Source organism: Dermacentor andersoni, chromosome 4 (assembly GCF_023375885.2).
Source record: "Dermacentor andersoni chromosome 4, qqDerAnde1_hic_scaffold, whole genome shotgun sequence".
NCBI lineage: Eukaryota > Metazoa > Arthropoda > Arachnida > Ixodida > Ixodidae > Dermacentor > Dermacentor andersoni.
Genome location: NC_092817.1, coordinates 72768464 through 72795383, shown reverse-complemented (window position 1 = coordinate 72795383; position 26920 = coordinate 72768464). Strand labels below are relative to the sequence as shown.

The 26920-nt window shown below is 45.9% G+C and overlaps 1 protein-coding gene across 8 annotated transcripts in view; it reads right to left on the bottom strand.

The window, feature by feature from the left end:
- Positions 1–26920, bottom strand: part of LOC126536294 (uncharacterized) — a 151192-nt gene that overhangs the window by 5429 nt on the left and 118843 nt on the right. For all 8 annotated transcript variants that reach the window (XM_055073925.2, XM_055073931.2, XM_055073928.2 and 5 more), the window contains 3 exons: positions 17523–17627; positions 9912–10028; positions 1237–1400 (listed from right to left, as the gene is read on the bottom strand). In XM_055073925.2, coding sequence (XP_054929900.2) covers positions 1263–1400; positions 9912–10028; positions 17523–17627 — 360 coding nt within the window. In that variant the 3' untranslated portion in view covers positions 1237–1262. The remainder of the gene's footprint in view (positions 1–1236; positions 1401–9911; positions 10029–17522; positions 17628–26920) is intronic.

Genomic DNA, 26920 nt, shown 5'->3' with positions numbered 1-26920 from the left:
TTCTGTGAAGGCCTGCTCTCAGAATATTTTGAGATGAAAATAGCAGCACACAATGAATGATTACTAAATTTACTCAATTCTGACATGTATTCCTTTTTTTTCCCCATCCAATTGGTCCAAAAAGTACCTGTGCATTATAACTAGGTACGAAACTAAAACTGCACTGGCAACAGCCTAGCGTCACAGCCATTGTCATCAAAGCCATTGTGATCACAACATACATCACAAGATGGCTACAGTTTTCATGTAAGACCCTGACAACAATGCGCTTTCAAGCTTTAATTACAAAAGTTCATTTGAGAGATCAACTTTGGATGCTGAGCTAGCAGCAACAGAATTTTGTCTTGTGTTTTCGGCATTTCTGAGACGTGCACATGTCGCAGGACATACTGGCGAAGTATTTACTCCAGGCGTGGACCACCATCCTGTTTACAATTGTAATGGAGTGGTTTGAGGAATGCAGAGAAAATCAAATGCAATGGACGAGAAGGACAGAAGCATCTCACTGTCTCTAGACAGAAATAAAAAGCTGATTAAGACTGACAACATTCGTTTTTGAAATTAAAAGCTTTACGAAGTACAATTTAGCTTTCGATTTATATGTAGCGTGACACTGTAACCCTGCCCTCCATTTGTCATTTACTTGTCTGCAGCAGCTCCATTCTCAGTAAATGTTACACTCTGGACACACTGGAATACTAATTTATCCCTTTAGTTGGACTTTATTTCCCTTCAGCATGTCTTTAAATTTTTTCTAGATATCTAGCAGCCCTGAAACTGCATAGCTAATATGAACTGTTCGCATGGCTACATCATTTTTACAGCCTGCAAGCCACAAGCGATCAGGGAAAAGAAATTTACGCCAGTGTACTAGGCACTGAGTTCACAACCTCTTGACTAGCAGAGTGATGCTCGACCAGCAAAGCACTGTGCTGCTCAGCATCTACAAGCACTGGGAGGAACTCGCAAACCTCCACATGCTGCCCACGTCAATCAATTCAAGGTTACCACACTTGACACTTTCTCTTGCCTTGATTCTGTCTTTTCCAGAGTTGGCACTGTTGCCTTGAAGGGCAGCAATGTCAGCTCAACAATGTGAGTGCCATGGCTACTAAGCCACCGTGGCAGGTCGAATGCTTTGGACAAATGCGACACACTAATAAAAACCAATAAGTGCTGCCACGCCTACTAAAAACTTGTTCAGAAGATAATTTAAAAAATGAATAGAAAGCTTACCTTGAAACAGAAGAATAGAGTTCCGACTAGTGTAAACCAGGACACCGAGTCTGCTTCAGTGCTTCAATGACAGTATTGTTGATTGAAATCAGCTCCCGGCTCTCCTCGTTTCTCCTGAAGAGCTCCACTACAGGCTCCTGCGCGTCCATATTTGGTTTGGCAACCTGCGCACAAGAAGGCATGGGAAGTGTCAGTTGAAGGACACAGATGAACACCACTAGTGCACAGCTTCCAATCGAACTTCAGAGCTTGGACAAGCCACCCAGAGAAGTGCATCACAGGCATTGCACCCCCCAGGACACACTGCACCTGTCTACTGCAGTGTGGCACACTTTAGCTGCAAGAAGTTTGTCCACTGCCTCAGTAAACTTGTGGGGCTCTTCGATGTGCACGAACTTAATGTAGTATGTTTAAAAAAAAAAAAGAGCAGAAACCACCTGGGGCTGACTGTCACAGTCAAGCGATAACTTTCTGCTATATCTGCTGAGATCTGCTGTTGGACAACTTATTAGTAAACTCTACTGGTTAACGGGACAATAAAGAAAATCATGACAAGCTGCATAAGTAAATGACGCTTCTACAATGCCAAAAAAAACCACTCTTACAGCAAGAGGAGGCAGGGTAAGCCAGAAAAGATGCACATTAATTTTCTTTATCGGTAAGCTGTGAGAACTTTTACTGCGCTACAACAGCTTAAATATGAGAAAAATACATAAGGGATCGACTTTGGGCTAGTTGGTGCTGCATTTGGAGAGGGAAATAAATTAAAGTCCATGATGTCACACTGACGTGCAGGCGCTGAGATTTTGACAAAAACTTAAAGAATTGAAGTTTGACATTCATTTTCTCTTTGAGCGATTAACGTTTAACCACGTAAATAATGAAAATAGAGTTTTCAAATAATACTTTCTCAGTATAACTTGATTTAGTGTTTCTCGTTTAATGTCTCTTTATTGCTACAAGGCATGAGTGCTGTGATGTAGGGACATGTCGAAGTGTAGGACAGGCTGGAGTGCAGTGATGAGATGAGACATGTTAATGTGTATTCATTTTCCTGACACCTATGCTTATACCATCAGATATGCTGTGGCCAGTGTCTGCCCATGCAGTAAAAAGCTTTTTTTTTTTTTTCTATCTTGCATTTACCTGCCAGTGCTCCACCATATCACATCGTGTGTGATGTATGCGGAACGTAAGTTTTGCATTATCTTTTAACCACCCGAAGGGAGGACATCATGCCGATGCCACAATTGTGAACGAAGTTCCCAAATAGATGCTAATGCAACAAACATTTTTCAAGAATGTTTATACAGGGAAAGTGCAAGTCTAAAAAAGTGTGGAACACATGGCATTTGACCTCTGGTAGGAGAAAGATTAGCAGGGACATTGCACTTGGTGTGGCAGTTTTCTTGCCCTCCCTCAGACACCAGCTCTACACCGTTCCGGCCACCTGGGATGACCCCATCGATTCCGCCAATGACACAGCATCGGCTACAGATTGTTATCACATAAAACAGTGGTTGGTAGAAAGAAATCATCTCTTAATTTCATCTATCTTAACAACTGACGACCACTGTCAAAACTGAGGCAGAATGAGAGCTGCAGTACGAGGCAGGTTCAACTTCGAGCCTGCACCCAGCTGTTGCTGGCTTGTTTGTAAGACATTGTGAGGCTTATAGCGCATGAAAAGGACAAGGACAAAAGGAAGACGTGACACACACAGGCGCTAACTTGCAACAATCTTTATTTCGAGCAAGGGACTCATACATATACACAACTTTTTCGCGTACATCATCATACATGCGCTGTTTGCGAAAATTCCTTATACACCACTGCACACGTAAGATAACTCGTTGCGGGAAAGGGCAATGGATGGTTTTGACACGCAATTATCCCCAAGCCTATCAATCATTTCTGCTTCTATAATTTCGCGAGTTATCCTACCTCGGGCTCTTCCCGCAATGGAGCAGTCTCTGTATGCTGGAGCACACATCGAGTGGTCACCATCATCCACTCCGGCAACAGCGTCGGCACACTCAGCCGGCACACTCTAAGTTGATTAAGAGGGGAATCATAAGGACATGTTTGTCAAACACATTATGTCAGTGATGCCCAGAGCTGATGACCGAAAGCTTCAACGATCAGATCCTCCGTCTTCAATTGGCAGGTTATCCTACACATGTACTTATTGGCGTTGCTGAGGGTCTGCTCAAGTCGAAGCTATCAAAGAATTCCACCAGCCTGCCTTGCGTAGATAAGAGGAGCGCTGCTGTCATCCCATATATCCACGGTCTATCGCACGTTAAACGAAATTAGGTCTACGTGCGAATGTTAGGGTTGTGTTTTCAGCTTCTACAAAATTGCAATGTCTGTGCAGACTAACCAGACCAGGCTTGTCTGTCAAGCGCACATGCAAAAAGAAACACCAGGAACAGTTTGTTTGGTGTGGGAGCAGTTGTTTACAACCTTCCTTTAAAGTGTGGGAAGAACTATGTGGGGCAAAGCAGAAGATGCCTCAACGAGCATTTAAAGGAACACCGGTATAATGTAGCAGAAAAGCAGGGTGGGTTCCTTGACGCTCACCGCAGGCATTGCAAGTGCGCTGTTGTCGGGGTGGGTGATGGTGACCACTCGATGTGTGCTCCAGCATACAGAGACTGCTCCATTGTGGGAAGAGCCCGAGGTAGGATAACTCGCGAAATTATAGAAGCAGAAATGATTGATAGGCTTGGGGATAACTGTGTGTCAAAACCATCAATTGCCCTTTCCCGCAAAGAGTTATCTTACCTGCGCAATGGTGTGTAAGGAATTTTTGCGAACAGCGCATGTATGATGATGTACGCGAAAAAGTTGTATATATGTATGGATCCCTTGCTCGAAATAAAGATTGTTGCAAGTTAGCGCCCGTGTGTGTCACGTCTTCCTTTCATCCTGTCTTTTTCACGTGCTATAAGCCTAAAGCTCCACGTCTTGCCTTATAGTATAAGCTTTTTTTAACGGCAGCCAGAAATAGTTGCATGCAGTACACTGCCACATGCATGCATCGCCACAGCAAAGCACATCATATATGCAAAATCTAGACGAAATTTACCCAGAAATGTGTTTGTTGTAGCCAATAGTCCGTTATAGGTGGGTCCATTAAAAGTGCAATGTGCAGCGTGAATAATATAGGCAGACCAGACTAAGTGACAAGAATGGTCTGTTATATCCAAAAGTATGTTGTAGCAGATCCACTGTAAAGACATGGATTATATTAAAGATATATAATTATTTCTATGACATTTCTGTAAAATGTCTATGACATTACAAGAACATAGTAGTATACAGTACAGCTGAACGTCGTTATAACAAAGTTACATTTGACACAAAGAAAGCTTCACTGTATCCAATATTTGTTATAAATGTACAGCAAACCATTATTCTAATGAAGCCGATTTACCCGAATGACCAGATTATTCAAAATTTCTCACAGTTCTGACCTAAGCCTATGCATTTCAAACCAGATAACTCGAAGCATACTGATAAGCTGCTCTGCTTAGAGCGAACTGGCATGGGGCGTGTGCACACTCTTGGTGGCGCGCAGCACGTTTTGCACTGGGCAAAGCTTTCCACATCGGGCGAGCGAGCGACCCTCTCCGTCGCCAGTTACGCCATCACGTTGCCTGCGCACCCTTTTCCTCTGTGCTGCACACACGTGTTATCAGCAGCAAGCAGGTGCGTACTCCTGGCAGAGCCCCGTGCCTTTTGCACCATGCAAGCGAGCGACCCTCAGCCCCTTTGTCACGCACTCTCTTCCTCCATGCTGCACTTGTGCATTATCAAAGGTGAGTGGCGCCACAGCCGCGGCGCTGTGGAACTAGTGCGCAAAGTGCACAAGGGAAAATGCTGCATACTGTTACTTCATAACTGTTACTTCATACCACCTTCCGCGTGCCTAATGTTGAATTCCAATGGCGGAGTCGGAGCAAGTTTTTCTGCTCGTTTCGGAGCAAGTTTGTTCCAATGACAGAGTGAGGGCAGGAGTAAGGTGTTCTAATGAGAGAGTCGGAGTGGATTCAGAGCGGGAGTCACTCCGTAGAGCAGAAAAAGATGCTCCGCCAAAATCGGCGGAGTGGACCGGAACTCTGCATGACGTATTTCCTTTACCACGTTTGTCTGCTGGGAGGCGCCACCGGTCACGACTCGCGAGGAAGCAAAAGCTGCTGCAAGCTTGGCGAGATATCCATTCCGCACTTTAAAAAAAAAAACAGGTGAATGGCGCTGAAGAGACAAGTGACCGCTGCGGCGGTGCTGGGAGCAAACAGCAGAAGGAAATGACAACACGCAAGGTACCCTGGGTAACTCGGCGATACAAGTTCCGCTTCCGCCTTGCTCTGGCGGCGCAGGTTGTGTTCCACTCGCGGATTTGGAGCCGTTGCTCTACGCCAGAGTCGAGTGCTCACTCGCGGAGTCCGTCGGCTGCTCCGACTCCGCCAGTGGAATTCAACATAAGTCTCCGAAACCAAGATGCAATGCTTCCTTGGTGCTTGCATGTGCGTGTGCATCAGCCAGTGCAGGCTTTGTGAATACGTGGTTTGTGGATTGCTTTAGTACGTGTGCCTTGCATGTCCTTTTGTGGTCTTCAGTTTGAAATGGCACTGCCAGTCGCTGCGTGAAAGTGTTTGAACTTAGAGCAAGAAGTTTTTTGGATAGGTAAAGTGGAAAAGGGTGACGGGCAGAAATGTGAAAACGCAAAGCAATTTGGCATACCACGTTCAACATTGCCAAATGTATTGAAGAGCAAGGAAGCAGTGCTAGACGGCTTTGAGAAGAGCCTCTCAGCCAAAAATGAAAGCGCAACTGTGATACCAAGTATTCTGAAGTGTGTGCATGCGCTTCTTGAGTGACTGAAAAACACCACAAGTGAGAAGCTCCTCGTGAATGGATTTCAAACCTCTGCAAAAGCTGAAGCTCTAGCCCTCCAAATGGGCAGACAAGATTAAATGCAGCAATGGCCGGCTTGAATGCTTCAAGTGACTGCACGGTGTGTCCTCAAAATCGACTTAGCAAAAGTGCAGCCATAGACCGTGACACCATGGAGGGATGGAGCAAGTATCAGGTGACGTCCCTACTTCAGCAACATGAAGAGAAAGGCATTTACAACCTAGATGAGGCTGCATTCTTCCAAGAAATTGCTGACAAAGCACGTATGCAGTACTCAAGTAGATCCTCATTGGGAGGCAAAGAAAGCATGAGAGTGTTAGCGTGCTTTTAGGTGAAAGTGGGACCGGTGAGAACAAGCTTCCTTTGTTGATACTGGGGAAGGTGAGGAAGCTGCAATACTTCTGCAATGCAACGATGCCTAAAGACTGCATATATAAATATAAATGTGCTTGGAGAACTGCAGCTGTTTTTGAGGAATTTGTGCACCTTCTATATCGAAAGTTTAAGGCAAAGCATCGCCGTGTGCTTTTGTTGTTGACAACTGTCCCAGCCATGGGAAGATTGACAATCTCGAAGCGATCACTTTCGAGTTTCTGCCAGTGAATACAACCACAATACTGCAGCCTTTGATATCAGGGAATTATTGAGACCACATGAAAGCTATACCGCAAGAGAATTTAGCAGCACATGCTCATCGTATATGATGCCAACAAGTGCTACAACATCAACCATACATTTGTTAAACCATTACCTCCCTGCCCTTCCCCTTCCGTCTCTCTCTCTTTGTTAAACAATTCATGGAAAGAGCTGGAACCTGCAAAGTTTACAAACTGTTTTGAGGATGCTGGCTTTTCCCAGCTACACTTGTGCATGCCTGGCATAGATCACTAGGTTTGCAACAGTCTCTACAAAGCTGCGTACAGAATTGTTGGCAAAGAGCTGGAAGGCAACTTCGACTCATTTGCGTTGGCTGATAATGCTGATCCCTTCATCACCCCAGCTGCGAATGCTAACATAGTAGACTTGGGTCTTGGTGGCCCCAATGAGGACGGAGAGCCAATAGACGAACGTCTTCGTGATATACCAACTGAGGCGCAGACACAAGAGAGCCTGTGCCTGCTGTGAAACAAAGTTGAATGCACAGGCAGTGACTATGACCTCATGCAGTTCCAGCGCAAACTGGAGCAGGCATTACTCAGGCCCGGCAGAAACACCCAGCAGACCAAGTTTTTACACCTCAATAAAGGTTTGCTTCATTGAATATCTTGCAGTTATACCAGTGTCATGCTGCCACTTTCGATCACGATTGAGCCTAATCTGTATCGAAATCCTTGGCTGTGACTGGTTCCCTCTCATAGCTTGCGCAAACAAGCCAATCGCAAGCAAGAAATTCAATCCTGATCTAGCTCGATCACGATTGACAATGCACCACGTGACACTTGTATTAGACTTCCGCCGAGTTGGGCTATTTCATCTCTAGTTTCTTAGCTTTTAAGGGATAGTCTCATCAAACTACCACTCATATTGAATTTTTTCTCTGTCCTGTTCACTTCATCGTAACAAAGGTTTACTGTACATATGTTTACTGCAATAGCAATGACACAACCTTTTTATTTGCTTCATTATACCGTATTTACACGATTGTAAGTCAACCTATTTTCTTAAATTTCAAGATATGAAGTGGGGGAGGTCGACTTACAATCAAAACCAAAACACGGCACCGCCAAAAAAGCGAGACCAACGAGATATCAGGGGAGCTACAACGTAGTTACAATTTTATGTTTGCTCTATGGCCCTACCTGTAGTTTTTCGCTATCCCGCATGCTTGTTCGCTTTTTGGAAGGGTTTTTCAACATTTCTGAGAGTTTTACAGTGCACGCAACACTCATGGGGGGGTGTCGATAGTTGATGGAAGGGCCGCTGTTCCATTCGCGACAGAACCCTCAGAATGGTGGCGCTTGTGGGGAGTATCGATAGTTCATGGAAGAGCTGCTCACGTGTTTCTCTTTCCCTGCAGCTCTTAGTTTGACGCGTTCGACTTTACTGCCGGCTACATGCTACTACCATGCTTCCTCAGTCGTCATGAGTGCTCCAGGCCCAAAAAACATTCGGCGCTCATTCCCAGCAGCGTTCAAGAGGGCTGCCATCCTTCACGCCGAAGAAACAAATCACTGCGCAGCGGGCCACAAGTTCGATGTTTTTGAATGGGTGGTGCGAGAGTGACGACTGCAGCGAAGCAACGTTTTCTACTGTGACGGCAAGTGAAGAATTTCCCATGGGCCGAAGTCTGGACGCTTTCTGAAGCAGCAGGCCAAACTTGCGGCATGTGTCGCTGAAATGCGTGATCGGTCCCTACCAGCAAAGTGCGACATGGTCATGAAACAAACCCGGATCTTCGCCTTTTAAGGACCTGCTCTGCCGTTAGTACAACGAGTGGCTGGCGGCAGAAGTCCACGAACTTACGCCAACCGGACCTGTCAAAAGAGCCTCCCTGACGGCTGCGTGTGGTTGGGCGCATTTGGCATGGGCTGCTGTTCCACAAGATGTCGTGGTGCAGTCGTTTGCCAAATGTGGAATTTTGCTGGATGGCGAAGCGCTGTGGGACCATAGGAGCGATGACGATGGCAACACTAGTGAGGACGATGGCAGCACTAGTGAAGACGACGACACGAGTGAAGACGAGTATTCCAGTGACCACGTCAGCTACTAATAAATTTTCGTTATAGAATGCGCCCTCGAGTATGCTCTTCTTTTTCTTCTCCCCCCCCCCCCCCTCCGTCACACACAATATGGGGGGGTCGACTTACAATCATGTAAATACAGTATTCGATAATTTGGTATATCTGTGTTCATTATATCAAGGTTCAACTGTATACACTAGTGATTGTATGAAGAATGTGTGCACACGTAAATAGCACAGGGAACATGGTGGCTCCCGTTCTACTCATCTCCCCCCAAATTTTTTCTTTGAACAATAAGCTTGGGACAGATAAATAGCGCAGAAAGCTTTCCCTTCATCTAATCTTGCCTCAACTACAATGACTGAGATATCAAAACTTATCTCATTAAGATTGTACTGCGACTTTGACCATCCACTGGCCTGGTAGGAATGCCTCGCCACTCCAATGAAGACATTTAAAGAAGCAGGGCACTCAAATATACAATTTGTTTTTTCTTTTTTTCCTTGAAAAAGTCAAACCAAAAGAAAGTTATGAACTAATTTGTTTTATGCCACTCAATGATTTATATTTTGTTTGCAGCAATAGGAAAGGGAAATGCTAAGAAGCTGATAAAGTAACTCCTTGACTGTGGCATTGCTGTAGGCAGTGAAGCCATAACTGGGCCAGTACAATGTAAGTTAAGGATTCCTTTTGCTCAATTCTATTCCATCTCTTATCATCAGCCAGTCGTCGCTTGCTGATGCCAGTGTTAAGACAGGCCGAGTGTTGCTCAGCACAAAATAAATTGACGAAGCACAAGAAGGAAAACAATATGAACCCAGTTAAATTATCCTAGCCCTCAATTTGCCCTGAAAGTGACCAGCACTACCTGGTGGCCTGATGCATGTTTAGAAACGAATGCTGCAGCAGGATGTCACAGACACTGTGTCACTTCTGTGGTTTCATTCCCAATATTTAACTAGCAGAGCAAATGCCACGGTCAGCAGACAGCTTCTCACCAGTAAGCAATCCAATACAAGCCACAGCCACACTGTTGTCATATTGCCCAAGCAATGGTCGACAAACACTTACCCGAATAAGAAGCTCAACGTGATGCCCTCCACTGAGATTAAGCACTTGAGTCGAAATGTCCTGAGACCAGCAGAAGCCGTCTTCTTCGGTAAGCCCTCGCAACCGGCAAGGCACTGCCTGCAGACCCCAAGAGTAGGAAAAAAACAGAGCGGTGCAGTTAAACCCTGTCTCTACCACTGAATAGTATAAAATTTCACCAGAATTCGTGCCAATATAGTTGATGACAAGTATAACAGTCAAACAAAAAATATATAGTGCAGATCACACACTAGTGGGAGTCTGTCCAAGCAAAGCTAGTGCAATTCCTCAGAGAACAAGGTCAGTAACTACAGTCGAAACTCGATATATCGAACAGCGTGGTGATTGCGAAATAGTTTGACATAGCCACAATTCGATATATAAAATCACATTAAAAAATGCGTTAAAAACGTGTACAAATTGGCGCAGTAAATACTTGCTTAAAGGGGCACTAAAGGTTAATATTAGGTCAACGTGGACTGATAAAATACCATCCCAGAAACCTCGAAACGCTTGTTTCATGCGAAGAAGAGACTTATTTTATGAGAAAATGCGTTCTGAAGCGTCCGCGTACCTCTAGCACAGTTCAAATCGCCCGTCCTCCAATCGAAGAGTGGTGACGTCATGGTCTCATAGTGACGTTGCACCGTCGGTGAATAAAACGGCGCCCGCAGCCGGCACTACGGCATTTTTTTTTTGCAAAACGCAAACGCGCAGCCAGAAACAGTGCCAAGACAGAGCCAACAGCAGCGCAAAAGCGGAACTATGGTGGCTGGCGAAAGGAAAGGCACGCGACGATAAGCTGGTTCTTTATTTTATGAAGCCAACTTTGACGCTTGTTGCAATGACGACCCTGACGACACATTGGCTCGCGATATTGGGCTCGACTTCAGCTATTTAAGCACTGATGAACGTGACCTGCTGCTGAGGGCTCACGCTGCCGGCGTCGTTGCGTACTACTACGACAGCAACTGTATGTCATGGCTGTACATATTCACACATTTGTAGCTTTTCCTTCGTGAAAACCAAATGGTGCACTCACCGCTCCGTCTTCGACCTGCAGTTCTTGCGCTTCGGAGAATGCAGGCAAGACTGACGGAACAGCGCTACGGGAAAGCACTGCTTTGAAAGGCACTCCACACGACTTCAGTAAGTCTGCTTTGAACTCGTAATCCTCTGGACGAAAGTGCAGCAAACACACTATGCGATTTTTCGGCTCTTTGCCAACGCGCTGCGGCAGAGGTACGGCACTTAACCACTTTGAACGGAGAGGTTCACTCGTTGGCACACAGTGATAAGTAACGGATTCGACGCTGCAACTGCCCTTGGCCAAGTTCCACGGACCATTCGCGCATCCCACGACGTCACATGGATGTGGAATTCTCGCTGCTTGTTCCAAATGCAAGTTTCGCGAGCCAGCAGAACCAGCGCAGCACGACGCGATAACGAAACAACTGAAACTCTAAAGCGCGCGCGGTGCAGAGTCGAGGGAAAACGAAACCATTTGACCACCCATACTACTGAAGGGTAACGTCAAAACTTTATTTTTTCTTAGAATCGAATTAGACAAGTAGCATTTTCTTCCGTCTTATAACCTAATGAAATGATCTTTTTAATCCAAGTAGTTGAGTACTAGTGACATAAATTATGATGAGGAGTGCCTTCGTCATCGGGCTAGTACCGGAATGTCGCTGGGGGGTCTCAAATCGTGTCATGCATTTACCTCAATGTCTCGGTTGCTAAAGCTCTGTTTTCGATTATATTGACGCCTTAGACGTTCTAGAGCACTGCTTTATCACTTTACCTTGACTACATAGTAACATTTAGTGTCCCTTAAAAGCTTCACACAAAGTATTTATTTATTTGGCTGAAAGTGCTACAGCAGCGTAGCCTGCTTCTTATTGGCAGCTGGGTGCTTAACCACGGCACCCTCAACGTAGTCTAAATGATCTACAAGTGATAGGTCGGTGCCTTATATTGCGTCGCAGTAGCGGCAATGAAGGCCCAAAGCAGCTACAGCCTCAGTTGAAGTCGGGAGCAGGGCATCATCAGCGCTTGCAGGATCAACCTCAGCAGTGTCTTCGTTTAGCCGCTACTTCCGCGGCGATCTCCACGTCCATCAAACAAAGCATTTTGAAACACTGTCAATAACAATAACAAACCACCATTCCACACCACCGCATACGTATGTCGCTATGTTCAAATAGCACGCTTGGCACGATCAATGTGTGCAGCTATAGTGTGCAGCAGTCGGGAACAGCAATAGTGCCACCACTATTTTCGAGGGTGTTGCGGGAAAGCTCACCACCTGTCAAGAGAGCACACGTGGTCTGAGGTGGCGGTGTTCAATATATCCATTTTACGCCCGACCCCATTCGAAATAAAAAAGATTAATAATGCATGCGATTTTCCAGGTGACATTAGACAGTGTTCGATATACGCAATAATTCGATATATCCATGATCAATATATTGAAGTCTGACTGTGCGCATCTATAGCGGTATTGCGGATGGATATATGTATGCAGCAACTCTAGTTATGTGTCCTGTCCTGTTTTGAGCTATTCAGCAAGACAACAACCATAGCCATGGCCCTCAAAGCCTGGAAGGGTTCGCAAGGAATGCTTTGCATTAAAGTACCTTGCAGTGTGAATTAATGACAAGTACCAGCTGCAGAACACCACCACCATAGTAAAGGGGTTTAACTCAAAATTAGCAATTACAGTCACCGACCGATTTTCCAGACCTCGCAGGGACCAAGAAATAGTCGGAAAAATTGAACAGTCCAAAAAGCTCGTTCAGCCAGAAAAATAAAATGTATTATGATTAGAGCCGCTTAAAGCAATCTCTAATAACGCCCTGCCTAATACTATGTTTGGAGGCAATTAGATTTGCTTGGATTTGTGCAAGGGTGACGTCCACGTATACAGTCCGACAAGAGCATCGCAGTGTGGCAATCTACGATCTCCATTGCCAGAGATCGCCATGGATACCAAAGAAATCAGCCACGTTTCTTCGCACCACTTGGCTCTCGCGAAGGCACTCGAGGTGGTGCTGATCACTCAAATCCGAAGCCCCACAAGCACACACAGATGTGACATCGTCTTCGAGACACACCGGCTCTGTGGACCCACCATGTGCATATAGCAACCAAAACATTAAAATAAATAAATGAATAAAAATGGATACCGCACACGGAGCCAGAATATTACGAGAAGTGTGTGAACGGCGCCAGTCACAGCATGCCAGTTTTGCGTGCGCTTCAAGCAGTTTCCGTAAGATGGCACACTCATGTAGGGGTCATCGGTGAACGAGCTCAGCAAAAGATGAAAGAGCAAACACAGAGTGGGAGATGAAATACGCGAGCCCCAAATGACAGAGACCAATGAGAGTAGCCCCTTCAGCGATGCGCGCGGGGAACTGGCGTCATGCGAACCCACCCTACCGCTCGTTTCGTACTATCGTCTGCTCATGTCGGCTCTCGCTCGCGCTTGTTTGGTTTGGTCTCATTCGCGCTTGCTTTGATTGTGATGGTGAGGAAGAAACGGGCGAACAGGTTCACAAAACCATTCACACTGCAAGAAACCGTGCAAAACAAAAGCAACACATGTATACCAGCACAAAGCACAGAAGTGCTCACAACTGCATGCAACAAACACGAATGATGATGTGATGTCGATGTGGCTTCACCCTTTAGAATGAGCTGGCTGCCCTGAACATATAGCACCGCCCCTCGGAGGATGGCCGAAATACATGCAAGTTGTCGACATGCCCTCAGCATGGTGAGGCGCCACTGTTCGCACACCTCTCATAATACTCTTACACTGTGATCTCGCAATAAAGAAGCCCTGAATCACTTCTTGGATTTGGTGAAATAACACAGTCCTTGGGTAGCATATGCTGCTGTGAACATCTCGGGCAAGTTTTCCTGCCATACGCGGTGCATGGAGCCCACAAACAGATCGCGAAGTCACCTTGCTCTCAAACGCTCTCTTTTCAACAGAAGGCCGTATCCTCACTCTCTTCTATACCCACTATTTAGTCATTCCCTTCATCAGCAGCAGCCTGGTTACGCCCATTGCAGGGCAAAAGGCCTCTCCCATACTTCTCCAACTACCCCGGTGGCCATGTTGTCCCTGCAAACTTCTTAAAGAAATCTCACCCGCCCACCTAACTTTCTGCCGCTCCCTGCTACACTTCCCTTCTCTTGGAATCCAGTTCGTAACTCTTAATGACCATCGGTTATCTTCCCTCCTCATTACATGTCCTGCCCATGCCCATTTCTTTTTCTTGATTTCAACTAAGATGTCACTAACTCTCATTTGTTCCCTCACCCAATCTGCTCTTTTCTTATCCCTTAACGTTACAACCATCATTCTTCTTTCCATAGCTCGTTGCGTCGTCCTCAATTTAACTAGAACCTTTTTCGTGAGCCTCCCGGTTTCTGCCCCGTAGGTGAGTACTGGTAAGACACAGCTGTTATACACTTTTCTCTTGAGGGATAATGGCAATCTGCTGTTCATGATCTGAGAATGCCTGCCAAACGCACCCCAGCCCATTCTTATTCTTCTGATTATTTCCGTCTCATGATCCGGATCCGTGGTCACTACCTGCCCTAAGTAGGCGTATTCCCTTAGCACTTCCAGTGCCTCGCTACCTATCGTAAACTGCTGTTCTCTGCCGAGACTGTTAAACATTACTTTAGTTTTCTGCAAATTAATATTTAGACCCACCCTTCTGCTTTGCCTCTCCAGGTCAGTGAGCATGAATTGCAATTGGTCCCCTGAGTTACTAAGCAAGGCAATATCATCAGCAAATCGCAAGTTATTAACGTATTCTCCATTAACTCTTATCCCCAATTCTTCCCAATCCAGGTCTCTGAATACCTCCTGTAAACACGCTGTGAATAGCATTGGAGAGATTGTATCTCCCTGCCTGATGCCTTTCTGTCATTCCTTTAGACGGCTGCTATTGGCCAATAGATGACATCAAGCTGCAGTTGACTACTTGGCATAGATACCATGGCCACTGCGGGGTGCCGCCATGAGTCCACTGGCTAAGCACACTGCGGCTCACTGAGGACAACCACGTTTGGCTTATGTTTAGGGTGTTGTAGACACCTAAGGCAGAAGTTGTGGCGTCTACGTTAACATCCAAAATGAAACTTGAACTGCGCACCACGGTGACATGTAGAAGGCGGAGCGTTGTGGGCACGCCCCACTGCGTCCCAGCCTTCGCAGAGCAAGGCACTGAAGAAGGAACAGGAGCACAGTGGAGGCAGTGTTTGATTGCCAATAACTCTGCTTCTGCTGAACGCATTGAAGTACTTTTTGCAGCAAAGTATTCTTGAAATAGTCCATTTTCACTTCAAATGCCTTTCTCCACTTCAATGAAAAGTGGTTCAGGGCCCCTTTAAGCGGTTATGACAACAGTACTGGCCAAAACAAGAAATAAACAAGAAAAGTGTGCCATCTCCTAGAGCATTTTGTTAGCCAATGAAGAGCCGGCATGGCCTCTGAGACTGGAGGACGTCGTGCTCACTCGATTGAAAGCATGTGCAGTCCAATCTTGGAGGCTATAGAGTGGATCACTGGAAGTCAGGGCTGGCTAAGCCAGCAAAAAATTCAACATGGCGGCCCCCAAGAATCAGGTAGCGTGGCTCGAAATGAGCGATTTAGTCCGGGAAATTGAACTTTGGGGCCTAAATTCACCCTAAAAATCGATAGTGAAAATGGATTAGCTCTTTGAGAACCTAGCCCCGTTTACATGAATGCGACAGTGGCGCATCGCAAGCTAGACGGTTTGCAACCTCACCCCCGGAGGTCGCTGCTTCTAGTTTCCCCGGCGTGGGCTAGGGGACCTGCCCTTAGAGGCGTCAGAAAAATCGCGACGGGTCGGTGGGGTATAACAAGCCGGAGAAGGGGAACGTGATCGAGGCGTCGCTGAACCTTCTGGCCGAAAGTTTGTAGAATTTTCGTCGCAGGTACGTGCGGCATCAAACACAGGGTAATTGCAGTTGGGAAACCTTGGATACCCGGCTGCGCGGTAGTGGCACGCGCGATCAACATGTCCAGCTTCGCCGCAATGAAAGCACAGCGGCCGGCGGTCAGCGGTGCGCCACAAATCGGTCTTTCGAAGCGGGTAGCCCACAGGGGATTCGCCGTAAGACCGAGGTGCAGCGATCGGCTGGCGGCGATACGGCATAGCTGGCGGCGGCTGTGACTGGCGAAAATATGGCGTCAGGGGGGGGCGGTGCTGGCTGCGTCGTAGTGGTCGACGGTGTCAGCAGCATCGAAGTCGCGGGAGGTGGACGACAGGCAGCTTCCGCGTAGGTTAGTCGTCGCGGCACCGCCTGCCGGTCGGGGGACGAAAAAGCCTGTCGAACTTCCTCCTGAACGATATCAGCGACAGAAGCCACCGCTGGTGCCATAGGAGAAATCCCGAGCTGCCGGATCTCCTCTCTCACAATCTCCCGGATGACTTCACGCAGAGACGTGCCGTAGCTCTCAGGTAGAACTGAAGCATTCACCGGCGAGTTCGCGCGATCATATTGGCGGTACCGTTGCTTTAGTGCCCGTTCTATAGCGGTAGCCTCCTTGGTGAATTCGACCACTGTCGTCGGTGGGTTCCTCACGAGTCCGGCAAACAGTTCCTCCTTCACTCCGCGCAAGAGATAGCGCAACTTTTCTTCAGTCATCTCAGGGTCTGCTCTGCGGAAAAGGCGGGTCATATCTTCTGCATACATGGCTACGCTCTCGTTTGGTTTTTGAATACGGGATTCGAGTAGGCGCTGCGCAGTGTCTCTTCTGTCAGTACTAGTGAACGTGTCCAGCAGCTCGGTGCGGAAGGTATCCCATGTGGTCAAACTTCTCTCCCGGTTCACAAACCACTTCCGCGCACTGTCTTGAAGCGCGAAATAGACATTAGACAGCTTTTGCTGGGAGCCCCAGTCATTATAACTGGCGACACGCTCAAATTGGTCAAGTCAATCTTGGACATCTTCAAAAGCGTCGCCATGGAAACTTTCTGGTATCTTAGGATTTTGCAGCGTCACCTGCGATGGAGTTGCAGTAGCCATGGCGGAAGTAGGTAGATGCGTTCCAGCAGGGTCCTGCAAAGGGTTGAACTCGGGCGTCAGGCCTAGCAGGCGGCGACTGTACCGGTGAACAGGAGTTTCGACGAACGAAGGTGATTCCGTTTTCGAGGTATGGCTCCGCGAAGGGGTGCCGAGCATCAGGCAACCTACCCAGCACCTCCACCAGTGTCGCAGCCTAGTAGAAGACGGGAAAGCCGGTGTAGAGGACGTATGGAAGCACTTTATCAGAGCAGTCAACGCGACGTCGTTGTCGTCTCTGTTGTTTCACTCGCGCGCTACTTCAGCGTCGTTCCCATCGCCTGGCACATACCCGCGGTGACCATATAGGATGTGACAATATCCCATTCGTTATTTGAAAGTTTCAAACCCATACCCCTATAAAATGTGCATTCATACACTATGTTAAGAGACAAATTCAACACTCTTCATAATAACTTTACAGAACCCCTTCAATCAATATAACCTAGCAAAATGCAAAGGCCTCACACATACACGCACCTGGAAAGGTAGGCGAAGAACAAAGTCACCGAGACTGTCAACATTTCGGAACTCCGAGAGGTAGCATCGCTCTTCATAGCCGTAGTCCACGTGTAGCACTCGAAACTGTTTCACAGAAAGAAACAAAACAAAGGACAAGAAGTAAAACTTTTGTGACACTTCAGAAGCTTTCACTTACCAGTACACTTCACAAAATATCCAGTGAGCATAGTTTTCTTTTCAGCTGCAACACAAGAAAGTTCTATGCAATTCATGAGCAAAACATTTATTCTGTGTCTCGTACTGGCTCCCTTCTGCAAAACAAAAATTTACTGCATTGCTGGGACTGCTTTTACATATCCTCTACCCCCTTCCACATTAAAAAGTCGAGCCCACTAATAACGATACCGGTTTTAACAATATATTGGTGATAACAATGCACCATCAACTTTTTAATATTTTTTACGGGGAAATAACCAGCTTACAACAATGTACCCATGCCGCATTATCAGTTATAACGAAGTCTGACAGCTGCGTGTCCATGCCGAAAGTTAACGGAATGTGAAATCCTTGAAAAGAAAAAAGAAAAAGTAAAATGCAAGCTGCTTCACGATCGGCCGCCACTCCAACTGCCACCGCGCGTTTCTCTCCATGAGAGATGCACGCCAGCTTTGCGCACATCTCTGCTGTCGTCCTTCCACCCTTCCGAACACGAATGGGCTGCGGCCACAGCTCTGTGCTGGGCCAACTGCACTGACAACCAGAGACAACGCTGCTGGCACTGCTCCCAGATTGCTCACAGTTGGTTCTTTATTCTATGGCCCTCATTCTGCGCAATTCTGCGGACGGATTAAGTCGCTCGTGCTTGTCTTTGTTCCTTGCATCGAAGTCGTTCCTGGCCACGTTGTTTCTCAGCCTCGTTTGCCTTGACGCTGAGATGGAAGATGACGGATCTGCCCGCTGATCATCGGCAATGCACGACGTTGCCAGTGAAAAGAAAGCACACTGCTACAGATTTGGAAACAAAGTGCTTGAAACTGATGAGGCGATTGTCGCGAACATGCTTGCATTGAATAGCGACAGTGACGGCCACAACAGCAGCGCTGACATGGTAGAGCAGGCTGCCTCAACATTGTCTCCGTGGGAGGTCCTGTAGATGATTCAGTCCCTCGAGGGCTTCTTTTCGTGAGGGACCTTCCATTTCACTACGTGGAGCCTTGGAGAAGGATGCCGGCAAGCTATGCATAAAGCAAGCAAGGCTGACGGACATGTGGTTTTCTCGTGCAAGCCAGTGGGAAGCACATGACAAATGCTTGTGGCGATCTCGCTCCAGCGTTTCTTCTGGATTTCTCAAGCCAAGATGCTGCCACAGCAGCCTTTCTGCATTTTTTAAAAGGTGCCTTTAAGAACCACCAAAGCGATGCCTCGGTGGAGCTCGTATGTCACTTGCCACACGTGATCCCTCTTTGCAGTTGTTATAGCAGTGCCATTCTTAAACGCCAACAGCCGCGGCTTGTTAACAACACACAATCGCAGCACGCAAGAAGCAGAGTTACAGTTAAATGAGTCAACGCAATCAGAAGCCGGATGGAGGAAGGTGGTGGGGAGGGGAACAGGCCTCCCCAGCATTATAGTTTTCTCGAAACAGCTGCGCCATCCCCCATTTATATTCTTTTTTTATGCAACCTGGTTATAACATTTATCGGTTATAACAATGTAATTTTCGTGGCATTTGAATATTGTTATAAGTGGGTTCCACTGTATAGCACATTGCCTTCAATTTTCTTCATAATTAACCCAGAAGCAATTACTCAACATATTCGTCCTGGTTATGAAGTCTGGTGCATGTGGAACTGCACAGAAGTGGTTTACTCATATTCTTGCCATCCACTTTCGAGAAATTTGGCATTATAGTCTACACCTCTGTGTTATCACAGACGGCACACAACAACCAAACAAAGGCAATTTTAAAGCAAAGCTTTGCTTTGCCTCATCTCCCTGCTTTGTAGGTGCTCGCTGCTGACTACTGCCATCTTGCCAATTATACAACTTGGGCCCATGAGTACGTGCAACTCTGATTGCACCTTGTTAAGGATTGTTCTTGGGCTAGTTGGTTCCGAATCGTATTGAACGAATAACCACACAAACTGATGATGACGAGATGCGTAGGCAACACACACACGCACTGACTTATTACATTTATTTTCAGAAGTGTACAGAACATATAGCATACACATGACCATGGTGTTAAAAGTATTTTAGGTGGACGAACGGCGCCTCCGGAAAGGGGCAACTTCGGTCCGCGTCTTGTGCAGAAGGTCCGAGATGGCGCCACAGTACTCGTGGCCGATGCGAGGTGTCATGCGTGGTCGCTTCGGGGCCGTGAACACCGCTCGAAACAAATAAAAGAACTCAGCCTTCACGCTATGACGAGCGCAATAAGGTAAAAACGGTGAACAAATACACGAGATTTTGGTGATACAGCCATAGATATCTGTTCAATATGTCAATTCACCACCTCGAATGTTCGCGATAGGGGGATGTCTTCGCATTCGGACATGTGAAATCGTGCATTTAGGAATATGACAGTGAATAAGTCGCGTTGAAATATGACAGAAGTTAGTTTTGTTTGTCGAAGTAATGTTTACCTAGTTAGACAAAAATAACGTATTAGCCGCAGTATTACAGCAGCAAAACGCACTGTCGATTGCTGTCTTGGACATTTGAAGCAATTAGCGGTCGTTGATTACGCATAAAACATGTGTGATGAATACAACCTTTGTTAACGCTAGCTTGTTGCACTTAAAACAGTGAATTTTAGCGAAGTGTGTAGTATGAAAACACACGTGAAAAACACACGTGAAAAATATGAGTAGTATTGAAAACACACGTGAAAAACAAGAACTATGACTTCAACTTTGAGGCAGCAACATCACTGGACTACTTTCGAAAGCTTGAGCAACTTTTGAGATTTGTTGCTCTCAATCTTCTTGAGTTGCTTGCAATACTGCCGCATCCGCACTCCTACATAGTAGTGAAGAACTTGTGCCATGATGTCTACTTTATGTTCCTGACATGGAAATGACAGGTTGTAAATATCTAACACAAAGTCAACAGTTAAGTCATACGCTTGCTTATCGCCAGAGTGCGTCTGAAATTTTCTTTCAGTTTCTTTCAAAAGATGAAATAGGGCAGCATTTGGGTGCGTCAGTCCTCCTCTTGTTTTCAAAACTACAAGAGCTGCTTCAGCTCTTGACAGATCACCTGTTGCAGTCAATCCAAGCTTGCACAGTGAACAATTTGTGTTTTTTAGGACTTTCCTGCACAGAAACCCACATAGATAGTAAATTATGCAGTCGGTGATGCTGTCTGATGCAGGTACAGAGTCAAATACATCATCACACTCGATGCCATCTAGCACGAATCCGTCAAGCCTACTCTTCAGCTCATCCAGCCGTGATTGACTGAGCACATCCTCCTCAAAGCTGACGTCAAATCAGACAAGCTAAGGAGACGTGGCTCTTCACTGGGCAGTAACTGGCAATTTCCGTACTTGGGTGGCTTTACGAGACTGTAAATGGATAGCATGCTGTATAATTGCAAAAACGTCGGCAAGCAGGGATGTTCATTTTGGCCCCCAGCTTGGCGTATGACACCGAAAAACTTTTCCAGAACGTCTTGGTTAAACTTTGCAGTTAACACATATTTGAAATCACTTTTCTTTAACACGATGAGCAAAACATGAACAAGGTGAATGCAGGAGCCAACGTTTCGACAAGTGGACTTGTCTTCTTCAAGGCGACATATGCTTTCCTCGCCACAGTATATATAGGTGGGGTTCTTCTAAAGGGGAGAGGGTGTGAGGCGGGAGGACGCGGAAACGAGGGAAAAGGTGTTAGCGTGACGAATTGGGAGTAAGAGAACGCTGTATACAAGGTCAAAGCCAGGGCCCCCACCCCGGTCTGTCAACACACGCGCGTTAGCCAGCGTGTCAAGGGCGTCTGATATGCCGGCTGACAAAAAAAAAAAAAAAAGACTTAGTAACAAGTAGTTTGAGAGGTGAATTGTCGACAGAATAGTCACTCGCAAGCCCTCAGCTGTAGTTTGTGAGAGAAAACCTTGAGGGAGAATTCATGCTGCCTTGACCTCTTCCTCCCAATCATTAAGCCACTGTAGAGAGGATTCCAGCACTTCAAAATCCTTTCCGCCTAATCTAAGACCTTCCTTAGGGTGTCTGCGATTCATGGTATCAAAAAGGTTGTGAATTCGCACTGTGAAATCGACGGCGCCTTTGACATTTTCAAGGCCCGGTGTACCTTTGTTAGAATACAGCTCTAAACCTTTCGCAACACTAATACTAATTTCACGGCTTGCTCACACAAGTAGCATAGCTTGTCGTCGCACAAAAAGAATGAAAAGAAGGGCGCAACGTGGCACCAACTGCTTCGACTTGACAGGGACCGCTCGTCCACAAATGCGCAATAGGAGCCGGCTCGCCCGATTTGTCGGCGCCGCGACCGCTCCTGCCATCTGGTGGCGTGATGGAGCGGAGGTACCGAAGTTCAACGCAGTGAGTGCACGGCGGCGGCGCTCCGTCGTTCCACCTGTACTTCTAACACCGTGCACATGACACATGAAAATAAGGAAACAGAATTGTAAAAGTAGTTGTAAGTCAGCACATGTGTCTGTTGGCTACTCGTCTTGTCCTCCTCAATTCGCAATGTTATTCGTTCACCAAGGGACTGTGCCACTGTATAGGTGCCCAAATAGACAAAGTAGAATAGGCAAGAAGCGAAGATGGCAACAAAAGCAGAGTGTGGAGAAAGAAGAAAAGCAAACGAAATTGGACCAGACCATGCTTTGAGTGAGGAGCATTAAACTGCAAAGCAGTGAAGAAGTCTGCTACAAAAAATTGTCAATGAGAGAAAGAAGTTGTCAACAGAAGCAGCCAAGTGTTCAAAAAATGGAACAAGAGCATTTATTGAGTGAGAAGCATTCAGCTACACGAAAGGGAAGGAGGAGAAGTGGAGATATTTCAGTACATCAAAAGAACCTTCACTTATAACCGATTTAGGCTATTTGTGGGATCCGCCAATTTTTGTATGTCTCAACTCTGTGAGGGCATGCTGATAAGTACTGATAAGTACTGGGCCATGAAGCATTGAGCCTTACCCAAAAAATTTAGCTGGGAAGCTGTAACTGCTGCACTATTCTGCATATTTCTCCCAGTTAATGCAAATGCACTATGAACATATTTTCTGCAGTTTCTTAACTCTCCGAGGGTCAAAGCCATAATTGTATAGCACCAGGGACAAATCCCAAATGGTCAATACAGTATATTTACAGTTACGGCTCTGTATTAAACACATGAATTTTTCAACTCTTTGTTGCTCAGAAAGTGCTGCCACCCTGTGTGGATAAAAATGTATTTATTTTATTTATTAGGTGCTTTCCAATTATGTAAAAAAATGATAGAATGAGCCAGGTTAGGCAAACAGAGTAGATGGGGTACCACGCAAAAACCTAAGGAGGTCAGTTTTGCTGATTCACTTGCAGTGTGTGACAGGGTATTGTCATGCAACAGGATGACACCTTTGAGAGCTTATCTCGACATTTTTTCTTGATGTTCTGCATCAGTTTCATCAATAAATCACCATAATATTCTGTATTAACGTATTTACCCAAATCTAATGCACATCGAATTTTTGCAGGCTTAAAGTAAGAAAATAAAAGTGCACCTGAATGCATTACCGGTGTCACATGGCCACTTCAATCGTAATTCTCAATCCTGATTGGTTCCCCCCTTCCCCCCCCCCCCCACCCTTATAGCTTGAGCAAAGGAGCCAATCAACTGAAAAAAGCGGCTGGGGTTCAGCAGGGTCTGAACCTAGTTATAGGAGTGAAAGCTGTTAAGCATGGCTAGACACGGTTCTTCAGTGCTTCTTCCCGGCGAGCTATACCGGCAGAGCGCTCAGACTCAGCCTGGCACCTGCGGCAAAGAGTTGACGTGCTCGCACCAGCGCATGCTTGATCCATGGCCAGACTGAGCGACCAAGCGCCAGCGAAGCAGCTGTTAAACTTTCCCCTAGTCACGTGGTACACAGTGGCGAGGCTCAAGCGGGCGCAGCTGCGATGCCTCTCCCCCGCAGATCATGTGACGTAACATCACACTTTCACACTTGCGCACCAGCGGCTGAAGATCAAATGCACTGAGAGTGAGTGACCTTGGGAGTTGTACCTCAAGGACTAGAGCTTTCACTCTAAAATGCTATCCGAATTGGGCCCAATCACAATCAAAAGTGCGCAATGTGACACCCATATAATATGTCGCCGATCAATTTTAAAAAGAATCTAGGGCATGCACCACATCTTCGCAATCAGAAAAAAATGAGACAAGCACAATTTACCTTCATAGACAGGAACTTCTTTAAAGTGGTCCTGAACCACTTTTTATCGAAGTGGAGAAAGGTATATAAAGTGAAAATAGACTGTTTCCGAAATACTTTGCTGCAAAAAGTAGCAACAAGAAGCAGAGTTATTGGCAATCAAACACAGCCTCGGCTGTGCTCCCCTTCCTTCTTCAATGCCTTGCAATGCGAAGGCTATGCAGGGGGGCGTGCCCACAACACCCACCCCACCTTCCAGATGTCACCGTGGCACGCAGTTGAAATTTCATTTTCGATGTTAACATAGACGCCAAAACTTCTGCCTTTGGTGTCTACGATGCGCTAAACATAAGTCAAATACGGTTCTCAGCGAGCTGTAGTGCACTTAGCCAATGGACTCGTGAAGGCACCTCACAGCAGCCACGGTATCAGCACCATGTAGCCGAAGCCGATCGCAGCTTGATGTCAGCTATCGGCCAATAGTAGCCGTCTAAAGGTATGACGAAATAGTGCGTCCAATGACGAAATAGTGCATCCAGTGGAGAGTGAGGACAGGCCCTTCTGTTGAAAAGAGAGCGTTTGAGATTAAAGTGACTTTGCGATCCGTGTGTGAGCTCCACACACCATGTACAACAGCAAAACTTCGCTGAGTTGTTCACAGCAGCGTATGCTACCTGCGGAATGTGTTATTTCAGCAAGCCCGACGGGTGGTTCCAGGGCCCTTTAATGAGCTTTCACAATGAAGACACAGCACGTCATCGTCGCCATATGCAAGCCATTGGTCACAGATATCAAGCACACAGGGGCAGTGTTCTCGAGCAATCACTTTACATACTGCTATCACTTTTATGTGACCCTGCATCAAACAAGTCAAAGTTTGTGACAGACAGTGTTCCTAGCACTGTGCACAGATAGCAGGCTTGGCACAGCACAAGAAACACAGGCAGCCGATTATGCTGAAGCACTCAGAGCAGATTCGCACAAAATCTCACAAAATTGATAGTACCTCCAAAAGCCAAGCATGCCGTTCTAGATTGTAGTCCATCACAACATTAACTAACGGCAACCTTGGCAAAAATGTGCTCCAATTGCCATTTTGTGATAGTGATGACACTGCATCTGACGGATCTGGTGGCAGGGTGTCACGAACACAGCAAACGCAGTTTTGCTTTCATATCCGATTGGAATGAGCAGGCAATTTTCAAGCCCATAATCTCTGAAAAAAGGCGCATCTTACATTACGATAAATATGATAATGGTTAATTATGTTACAGGTAGCCCACCAGCAGAAATCCCTTCTCATCTCCAAAGAACGGTTGCCATTTGCAAAATGGAACTTCTTTGGACCGAGGGTATCGCTATGCCTCCATTCCTTCGTAGATCGCTACTTTGTCTCGGCATCATAAAAGGAGATCTATGTCTCATAACAAGTTTCCAGTTTGTACGGGAAGTCTGACTCATGTTTCAAAATGTTTCAAGAACAGTCACCAATGTATCTGCATGCTTTCTAATTTCTAAGTCATTGTACATAGTGTCGCCGACTCTCTCTCGCAAGATATTTCCATATTTGCAGCATTATTTATGGCTCATAATAGGCAGTTGTCCAATCATGTCATATATGGCTTTCACATTTGCAAGCACCGAGGCAGAAACAGGCTTGCCACTGGGTTTCTCACTTCAACATGGAAATGGTCAGTTTTAAGACTGATAGCTAATGTTTTAATGGTAGCGTGTAACGGTCCCTGTCGTGCAAAGTATGTGACATTTCAACGCAGATCTGCTTCGCATGCTTCCTATGGAGAAAGAAACAAACTTGAATGTCCTTCTATGTTCTTCCACACTAAACTTGCCTGGTAAACTTTTCTGGGGGTGCAGCCATGTTCAATTTAGACTTAAAAAAGAAAACATTCGAACCCAGATATATCAAACCTGAATCTGATGAATTATACTCTATAATAAACAGCAGTAAAATCCCTTGAAAATTTTTGTCTGAAATTGTGATTTTATATACCAAATTACTTGCATATCAAACTTTTTTGTGATCCCCTTCAAATTCAATATATCCCGGTTCAACTGCAGCTGATTTTTGCACCATAATATATAGACAAATTACCCAATACACCCTGCAATTTACAGCAACTTAGCTCAATATTTTTCTGGGTAACGCTCAGTATTTATAAGCACACCCATCATAGAACAACAGTTACAGGACTTCAAAGTCAACACTCAGAAGGGAGTTGTTCTTGAAGTCAACTTCAAGTTATCAAAACACTTGTTTTAAGGTAGATAGAGCAATAATATTGGTCTTGCCCCACTTCTTGAATCATGCAGAAGCCACTGACACTCCGTTCAGCAAAATTTGAGCAACAGTATTTTTGACATTTTTTCTAGGAAATTAATAAAAGGTACATGCACACAATTAGAATCAAATGAGAAATAAACATACAATATATATTCCAAGTAAGCACACAATTTCATATATTTGCAAATTTTCAGCACCATATCTCAATAAAAAAAATTTGTTTTCCCCTTTAAGGGGGGACACAGGTCCCGAAAAATTGAGAAAAAATCACTTTTTGAAAGCACTATTTCTGGATTCTACAGTGTCTGATGCATTATCTCAGAAATTTTCATGCATCTTGGACCAATATTTTCGTGGTAATGGCGTTTTATATCACGTCGGCGAGCTGTACTTTTACTGACGAACACGAGAAAAAAAGTCGCCTTTTTCCGTGACGCACAGTTGCCGTTCTAAGTTTCCGATTGCAGCCATCTTGGTCTTGTTTGAAAGAGCAACTCTTCTTGTTTAGTTCTCATGCCACCGCTACTCTGTGCACTGAATGGCTATGAAGAAAAATCCCAAGAAAAAGTAGTTCCCATGCGCAATTCCATTCATCAACTGTGGCATGTGACCGTAATAAAGCCATGCCATTGGCAGATTCTTGCTGTCGTCTGCTCGGGCGTATGAAACTCGGCACGAAACTATATCAAATTCAGTTTGCTACAAGCTACAAATTTGACGAACAGAAGAAA